The sequence below is a fragment of the Tupaia chinensis genome, unplaced genomic scaffold (assembly GCF_000334495.1).
Source record: "Tupaia chinensis unplaced genomic scaffold, TupChi_1.0 Scaffold000568_1, whole genome shotgun sequence".
Classification (NCBI taxonomy): Eukaryota; Metazoa; Chordata; class Mammalia; order Scandentia; family Tupaiidae; genus Tupaia; species Tupaia belangeri.
Genome location: NW_006160082.1, coordinates 658,962 through 668,302, shown reverse-complemented (window position 1 = coordinate 668,302; position 9,341 = coordinate 658,962). Strand labels below are relative to the sequence as shown.

Sequence of the window (9,341 nt, the reverse complement as noted above, 5' to 3'; positions counted from 1 at the left end):
ACACATGCACACGTGCACGCACACACACACACACACACACACACACACGCACACAGCTCCCAGAAGCCTAAGGCATGAGACGTGGCCCAGTGAGTGGCAGAGAGAGACAGCAGCTGTGGGCACAGACTGCACCCCCAATGCCACTCAGACAGATGCAAACAAAGCAGATGCTCCAGGACCCCAGAGTCAGCCTCAAGGACCGCACCCCTTATGCTGCCAGAGTACCCTATCAGGAGCAACAGCATCTTTTTCCAGCCTGCAGGGGCTTTTTAGAAAATGAATTACCAATAGATGAACCTGGCTGTCCTTGAGGCCCCCAAGAAACTGGGTAAACACATCATCCCCATCATGAAGCTCTTAAGAGGTACATTTTGGGCTGGGCTTTGTTCAATACTGCCTGGGACAATCGAGTCCCAGGGCTGGACCACCAGCAGCCCCTGCTTCAGTCTCAGCCAGAAATGCCGGGAGCACACAAGCGGCCAGCTCGTGCTCTTCTGAAGGGTCAGGCCACCAGCGCCCTGGCTGCTGTAGCTGTCACAATGTGTGGCTTGACAGTGGGAGGCAGGAAGGAGAGGAGCTGACTAGAGAGTCCTCTTCTTGCCATGGCCTTAAGAAGTCCATTTCCTCCTCCAGGAAGCCTTGCTGGCCCTACTTGTGACTTCCCGGCCTCGACTACCATGTCACCCATTCTTTGCTTTTGCTATTTGCTGCTCTGTTTGGGGCCGACATTTTATAGTATCACTTATTAACTAAGCATTTAATATGTGCCAGGTACTATGTTACGTACTTTATAGACGCTATCTGGCTTACTCATAATGACAGTGACGTGGACATGATTGTGTCATTACAGAAGAGGAGGTGGCAGCTTGGGAAGGTCACATAAACCGTGTGTCCCGCCTCTCTGTCACTTCTCTTTCCACAGGACTGCACTCTCTAGCCCTAGGTTACACACCCCTCAGGGCCGCAGACAGGATATTTACACTTCCTTCTCCCCAGAATAAGTACACAGTTAGCCACTGGAGAGCAGCGATTGCCACGTACCCACCAATTAGCCCTAATGAACCAGAGGCTCATGACGAGCAAACACGTGGCCGGCCATGTGGCCAGCTGATCAGATGGCGTGACTCCCTACGTACGCTGTGCAGTGCCTTGGTTACTGAGAAGGCCCTGCTTTAACTGAATACTAATTAGTGAGAAGCTTTACTCAGGTGTCTTCATTCCATTCAGGGATAACTGAAGAACAGAGGCAGGAGACGGTATATTGCTGAGCTTAAAATGACCCAGTCGTAAGGCCAGCAGGTAGCATGGTAGTAAAGGTGCTGGACTCTCACATGGCTGACTGTGGTTCGAGCCCCAGGCCCAGAGGCTTGAAAATCATGCTGGGTGCATGTACATGCACACTCAAAATTCTGAGAGGAGAATGTAGGACAAGGGTTTGCAGCACGCCATTTCCCCTGGGAGGTGATTTCTCACTTTCCTTTTCTCTGTCTCTGTCTCTCTCTGGCAAATGCACATACCCTATAGCAAAAATTAAAAAAAAAAAAAAAAAAGTCCCAGGATACATGGTAGGGATGACTCCAATGGCCTTGCAGGGAAAGGCCGAGTTCATCACCAGTCAAGGGGCCAAATGGGAGGCTTCAGAGAGGCTGTGCTGGCTCCCAAGAACGCGACGCTGAGAAAGCACCGCACGGCCTCACCTTTGGTAGCGTAGGCCTCCGCGATCATCCGCAGCCTGTACGGGGGCACGGCCGTCAGGGCCAGGTCATCGAGGCCCACCCGGGCATAGATGTTGAGAGCTTCTTTATAATCGCCTTCCACATAATTCAACTTGGCCATGATCAGATTGGATTCTTGTAGGAATTCTGACTAGAAACAAACAGAGAGAATAGAACATTTTCCTACAATATTGTGTGTGGTGCTCCCGTGGGCCCAGCCATCTGCTGCTAGATAACCGGGCAGCGCCCCGGACGATCATGGCACACGAGCATCTGCGGCAGCATTAGTCACAATGGCCAGGGTGGGAAGCGGTGACTCGGTCACAGTGAAGAATGGGGCGCTGACGCACACTGCCACGGACGAACTCAGAGCACCATGGCGAGCAGGAAAGCCAGGACAGAAGGCCGCGTGCCACGGACTCCAGTTCTATGAAATGAGTAGAAGAGTCAGGTCTATGCAGTGGGAAAGTAGATTAGTGCTTGCCAAGGGCTCGGGGGAGGAGGGATGGTCACTAATGGCTACGGCTTTCTTTCTGGGGTGATGGAAATATTCTATTATTGATTGGCATGATGGTCGCACAACTTCGTGAATGTGCTAAAAAAAAACACTGAGTGACACACTTTAAATGGGTGAACTGTGTGGCATGGGGATGGCATTTCAGTAAATCTGTTGCCAAAAGAACAAACCAGACCAAAACTCTGCAGCACCCCTCAGTCCCTGGGCTGGGCCGGGCCCAGCGTGAAAGGACTGCTTCAGGAGTTAGACCTGAGCACCTGTCTCGAGGAGGCTGCCAGACAGCTGTGGATGCTGTTGCCGTGGCACTGGAGATGCACTGCAGGACTGGAACCAGACGACCCAAGGTCAGCTTCATAAGTGGCTGTGGGATAGGGACTTGCTTTCTTCCCAGAGGTGAACTTCCCTCACTGAGTCTTCATGCCTGTCAGCTGGAGTGACTGACCCTGCTTTTTTCCCTAGAGGCTGGGTACTGTCGTGGCTCTGTCAGGCTCCCCCAGTGTACCCCCACCAGTCCCATCTTCTGCCCTCCCTACCCCCATCAGCTGGGGAAAGAAGAGGTAACCCTGGGGCCAGTGGGTGGCTGGTAATTGCATGCTGGACTCCCACACGGCCAACCATGGTTTGAGTCCCAGAACCAGAAACTTGAAAAATCACACTAGGTGCATGTGCGTGTGTGCACAAAATCCCAAGAGGAGAATGGAGAAGAGACTGCAGCATGGCCATCCTCCATCAGGGGGTGATTTCTCACTTTCCCTCTCACTATCTCTGTCTCTCTCCAGTGAGCACACACACCCTATGGAAAAAAACTAAAAAGAAAAAAACAGAAGAAGAGGCAACCTAGCCTTCTATATAAGGAAACAGATTTATCACCCTCTTGCAGGCCCTCTCTGAGTCCAGGCTATTCAAGGCTAAATGTTTCCACTTCCAGAAGCACACTGTGAGCTGCACTCCCTTGGAACCCACAGCTGGGACAAGGCAGACAAGGAGACTGAGCGGGGTGTGGCTGCCCCTCTGGCCAGGTGGTCGGTTTCCGGGCATTTCTTACACGGGAGCAGGGACGGCAGACAGCCCTGGAGAGGACGGGAGGATGGGCAAGGAGGATCAAAGGAGCCAGCAGGGTTTAGGAGTGGCCTGAGGGGGAGGTGCCTATGCAAGACATAGAATTCTATTTAGGAACAGAGAAATCAAAGCAGACACAGAAAAAGAAGAAAAGAACAATGAGAAAGGTCCTTATGCCAGGGGACATGCTTGGCTATTTCGAGAGGCTGTCTCGGAGAGTCTGTGGTGTCCTCCGTCCTTCCCCAAGCCCCTCAGCATCTGTGAGCCATCGGCTTAAAAGCAAACTGAAAGAGGAATAGAGAATAAGAGGTCAGTGCTGAACAGGTACCGAGGTTCAGGCTGGGAAGATGAAAGTGCTCTGGAGACGGCTGGTGGTGACGGGGCACAGTACGTAATGCCAATGACCTATACCCTAGAAGAGTGCTATGCTGTTACATTCCATGTTATGCATATTTTGCCAAAACAAAAAAAAACAGGGGCCAGCAGGTAGCATGGTGGTTAACGTGCTGCATACCCGCACGGCCACCGGTGGGTCAAGTCTCGGACCCGGTGGCTTGAAAATCACGCTGGGAGCCTGTGCATGCCCCCAAATCTCAAGAGGAGAATGGAAGAGAATGGATTGCAGTGTAGCCATCCCCCCGGGGGGATCTCTCACTTTCCCTCTCACTGTCTTACTCTATCTCCAGGGAGCACATGCACCCTATGGAAAAAAATTTTTAAAAAAAAAAATAATAAAAACACAAGCTGAAGGACAAGATGGAAAATCAACTGAAGAGAATTACAAATCTAAGGCCCAGTGTAGACGTGGGCTGTGCGAATCCACCTGCGGCGCCATGCGGCAGAGGGCGCAGGTGATCAGGGCCGCGCAGTCGCCTGGGAGGGGAAGCGCAGCCCTGGCTGAGCTCAGACAGCTTTTGTTGCTCTCACTGAGAGGCTGGGCTCCTGACTCTGAACCCAGGGCCTTTCCATTCCGCCTCGGGGCTAGCTCACTCTGCCCGTCCACGCTCAACCCACTCAGGTCACGGGAAGAGGATGTTTCCCATTAGCCGGTGAGTGGGCAACACACATGCAGAAGTTGTGTGACTCTGGAACACTCCTCATAAAGTGGAAGAAGCTAAAACACAGCAATGAGAGGAAGACTCTCGAGGTGGAACCAATAAGACTGCAGTAAATGCCATGTGTCCATGTTGTACATTTCTGAAGGGACTCCCACATTCGAGACTCAACACAACTGTGAGCTGAGAAGAGTCACAGCTGAGAAACAGGAAGCCCAGAGAGGTTAAGCAACTTCCCAAGATCACACATCTTATAAATCCAGGACTGGGACTGCTCATGGGCTTTTAGTGAAATGTAATCTACACGCCAAACTCCAGAATGTTAACTTGAAATTCAATGTTCTTACCACCACACTGGGTCGTAGAAGATGCAGGGGAAAACTATCAGCATCTGGGGGAAATAAAAGGCTAATCTCGGGAACCAGCAGTTAGCGTAATGGCTATGTCGCTGGACTCCCATGTAGTCGACCGTGGTTCGTGTCCCGGACCCGGTGGCTTAAAACTCACGCCGGGCGTGTGTGCGTGCGTGCGTGCCCAAGATCCCGAGAGGAGAATGGAGGAGAAGGGATTGTGGCGTGACCATCCCCCCTGGGGGGTGATTTCTCGCTTTCTGTCTCTCTGTCTGTCTCTGTTTGTCTGGCGAGCGCACGCGCCCTACAGTGAAAATCTCTAAAAAAAAAAAAAAAAAGGCTAATCTCTCTCTCTCTCTCTCTCTCTCTTTCTGCTCTAGAGCATGTGTGAGCTCACTGGAAAGACAGAAAGTGAGAAATCACCCTGGCAGCCATGCCATAATCCCTTCTCCTCCGTTCTACTCTCAGGATTTGGGGCACGCATGCACATGTGCCCAGTGTGAGTTTCAAGCCTCCAGGTTCGGTACTCAAACCGCAGTCCGCAGTTATATCCAGTGACATAACCATTACCTCATCTGCTGGTCCCATAAAAGGCTAATTTTTCAAGATCAAGTTGGGGCGATAGACACGGGAAAGAAACAAGTTAGATGTCTCCCCTTTACACACTGCACATCTTCATACCTCCCAGCAAGACACTGGAGTTTGATGGGCCATCACTGTGAACTGTGGCCTCCAGGTATCCCCTACCAACAAGACCCACCAGCAGTGTCACCAGAACCTCCCTGGTTAAGAATAGTTGACACAGAGATCATGCTCCCTGACTTTGAGCCAAAGTGTGGCACAGCCCTTAGGAAGAAGCTGACCAGGAGAAGAGAAGACCTGCTTCTGAAGCCCAAATGCAGCAGCGAGTCCTTGAGAGCATGGGCTTCCTGTGTTTGAGGTGATCCTTCAAGCCAACTGCCTAGAGGCTGCAGTGCACTCCAGGCAGACAGACTCACACAGACTGCTCCAAAGATGGCTCTCCGTCAGGGTTTCCAGAAGCCTATTCTTACACATCTGACAGACGCTCACACTAACTTATCTAAATGTCATCCAAGCCTTCCACTGCCACAGGGCCAAGGAGGTGGCCAGAGCCCAAAGAAGAAGGGCATCTCAGAATGAGAGCTCACAGACTTGGTGTAGACAGGAGCTGGAGGGTCCGAACTCACACCTCCAAGAGCCTGCCCCTTGAAACCTGCAGAAACTGAGCCCCAGAGAGAGAGGTGACCTTCCAGGGTCACACAGGCACAAGTCCCCAATACAGATACGAGCAGTAAAGCCACAGAAAACCTGGCTGCTGGGTGATACATGCACCAACAGACGGGAGGAACGACCAAGGACTTCGCCTCTGAGGAGTCAGACGGGAAGAGAAGAAAAATGGAAGAGAAACCATCAAGCTTGAAAGGGGAAAGAAGGGTTGGCTCCAGGGGCTTGTAGTTCAGTAAGTCACATCCCATATGGCTGACAGAAGTTCAAATCCTGGCCCTGGCAACTTGAAGGATGCTGGGTACACATGCATGTGTGCCCAAAATCCCGACAGGATGGAAAAAAGGAGCAGAAAGGATTGCAGTGTGACACACCTAATGGGGAGTGCTTCTACGCCACTCTCAGTCTCCCTGTCTTTCTGTCTGGTGAGGGCACAGAACCTCTGGCAAAATAAAAAAAAACTTTTTTTTTTAATTTTTAAACAGGAAAAGTAGTCAGAGCTCCCAGAGTTCACCAAAAACTGTCTGTCCTCTGTGGAAATATGTCCTGGGGAATAAGATGCCCTAAAGATGAGGAGGAAGGGTGAGCCAGAGCCAGAGTTCAGAGTGGGGAGTGTTGGAAGCCCAGGAAGTGTGAGCCGCGGGGAAGGGGAAGGGAGAAGAGAAAGAAGGGAAGGGAGGGGAGAGGAAGGCGAGCAAGGGATAGATGGCCCTTTGGAAAGCAAGAGACAACAGCAGAGACTCACTGGAACAAGCTAGGCAGGACACCAAGAAGGCAAGGAACCCTGAGCGCGGACGGAGACTGGGCCAGAGCAGACACGCGGAGGGGCAGCACCTAAGATTTCCTGGGCCACGAGGAGCAGGGTCCCTGCTCGGGATGGGCGTGTTCCTGGTCCCCTCCGCCCTGAGGAGCCAGGGCTACTGCACCAGCATAACCCCTGTGGCTCTGGGCCACAGTGCCTGTCACACTGGTGAAGCCCATGGGAAATCGAGGGTAAAGCAACACCCCTAACCAACTTCTGTCTTCTCTCGAGTGGGGCAGTGTCATGCTGAGCTCTGGGCCACACGTGACAGCTTAATTTCAAGCACTTGGGGAGATGAGTGTCATTGTTCAGGTGGATTGTCACTGAATACTCTCACCAGAGGCCCTAATGGGCTGGAAACCCCCACAGGTGGTCAGCCAACCTAGGGGTCGAGCTGTCAATCACACAAGGAGCTGGCCCATCACTGTCCAGAAAGGTGCTCCCAGCACCCCCTTAGAACCCCTCATCCCTAGCCGTCCCAGAAGCCTACGGTACCTTGAGGTTCCCTCGGTCCAGGGCAGCGGTCAGATGCTTGCGAACCTCAGTCAGCTGGGGCCTGGGGCCTCGGGGCCTGGCCCCCTGCCGTAGGGGGTGCTCCTTCAGGTACTGCTCCAGCTTCGACTCCCCGAGGAGCAGTTCTGCCATGTCATCTGCAAAACCAAGGTGAGAAGCTAAATGAAGCAAGAAGCGGTCTATGTACTGGGACACCCCCCCTGACACCCCCACCAGGGACCTCAGAACCACCACACCCCAGGCTCTAGCCTAAAAGAGACTTCTGGAACTTCATGACCTTCAACAGGCTCCGAGTGAGCACTGTCTTATAGCGAGTGAAGAATGTTCCCGTTGAGACCAGCAGTTAGCTTAATGGCTATGTCACTGGACTCCCACATAGTCGACCGCCATTCGAGTTCCGGACCCAGTGGCTTAACTCAACGCTGGGCACGTGTGCGTGCGTGCCCAAGATCCCAAGAGGAGACTGGAGGAGAAGGGATTGCGGTGTGGCCACCCCTGGGGGGTGATTTCTCGCTTTCTGTCTCTCTCTGTCTGTCTGGCAAGCTCATGCACCCTATAGCAAAAACCTCTGAAAAAAAAAAAAAAAGAATGTTCCCGTTCAAGCACGCGATCATTCGTTTGCCACACATGTACTAAGTCTAGAAAGAGAAGTGCCTAGACCTCGGACGGGGTTCAATTCAATAGAACGAAACAAACTGTCTTGGGATATATTCTGTATCAGCTTTACCACCTGCAAAACCCAGTATGACGTTTGCCCCAGGGTGGTGTGGTAAAATCTTGCGCTTCTGTGCTTTAGGCCTTCCACATGGGTAAGAGTTGGCGGAATGTCACTAGGGTCAGATTCTCAAAACAAGTTTGTGTCAAAATGACCTGAACACACAGTCTGTCTAAAAGTCAGAGCTATACGGACCCTGCTGTCTGGAAATGCGGGCAGGACATTTGACTCCTAAGGGCACACCACAGACAGCTATGCTCTTGCTAATGTCTGTGCTGGCGTGTTAGCTATTAATAGAATAAAAATCTCACTCCAGGAGCCACGCTGTGGAATCCGCACACCTGGACTGCTCTGAACACACCCAAAACAATTCATATAGCAGACTGAGAGTGGTCTATTGTTCTGTGATGGGATAGAACTTAATTGTTTTAAAGTATAAATAATGGCATGGATTCCCACATGGTCAACCATGTGGTCCCAGACCTGGCAGCTTGCCCTCTCCCCTTCTCTCTATCTAGTGAGCCTCTGAGCCCTATAGCAAATTTTTAAATAATAATAATAAATTTAAAAAATAATTATTTAAAAGAAAAAAATATATATGAATATCAGTAATTGCAGCGTGACCATCCCCCCAGGGGGTGATTTCTCACTTTGTGTGTCTCTGTCTCTCTCTGGAGAGCACACACCCATGGCAAAACCTTTTAAATATTATGTGTGTGTGTATATATATATATATATATATCAGTTTCAAAAGGTGTAGAAGCCTATATCTCAAACCCATAATAGTAGTTACCACCGGAGCACGGGCAAGGGATCTCAGCTGGGGACAGTGGTCCAAATGGACTTTAGTTTTATCTTTAACATCCTGGTCCTAGAAAGGAGAATCAATATGTCTATTACTTCTGCAAGCTAAAATTAACTGAAAAAACTCATCAGAGAGGACTCGCGGATTTGGGTCTGCCATATGATCTATAAAACCAAATCCCACCAAAGGCTGAGAGCTGTAAGAGGAGCATTTCTACACCTACAGGTCAGTCAGCCCACAGCCGGGAAATTACAGGACTCAGCAACGCTTCTGTGTGTGCTCCATGAAACCGAAAATAATCTTCAGAGGAGAGACTGAGGACCCTGACAGAAGCCAAGTAACACCCAAACTGGGCTGGGTTAGGTTACAGGACTCAAAAATCCTTTAGATGTCCAAAAAGAAAAGGCAGGTTTCCTGCAAGCTGGCAAGAAAACTAGGCAGGACCGCCGTGGGGTCCAGCTCCAAGAGATAGTGGCACAAGGCCTCAGGGTGCACAGGGAACAGAGTGCACCCCGAGTGGATGGAACCTAGCCCCAGCACCAGGCAGGACCTCCCAGAAACGTGA

The 9,341-nt window shown here is 51.2% G+C and overlaps 1 protein-coding gene across 4 annotated transcripts in view; it reads right to left on the bottom strand.

Annotated features, from left to right (window-relative positions):
* Nucleotides 1-7,388, bottom strand: part of TTC7B (tetratricopeptide repeat domain 7B) — a 272,398-nt gene extending 265,010 nt beyond the window's left edge. For 3 of the 4 annotated variants that reach the window (XM_014591391.2, XM_014591392.2, XM_014591394.2), the window contains exons 1-2: nt 7,239-7,388; nt 1,698-1,866 (exon numbers count right to left, since the gene is read on the bottom strand). In XM_014591391.2, coding sequence (XP_014446877.1) covers nt 1,698-1,866; nt 7,239-7,388 — 319 coding nt within the window. The remainder of the gene's footprint in view (nt 1-1,697; nt 1,867-7,238) is intronic. The other variant, XM_014591393.2, reaches the window with a different exon arrangement.
* Nucleotides 7,389-9,341: the final 1,953 nt, after the last annotated feature.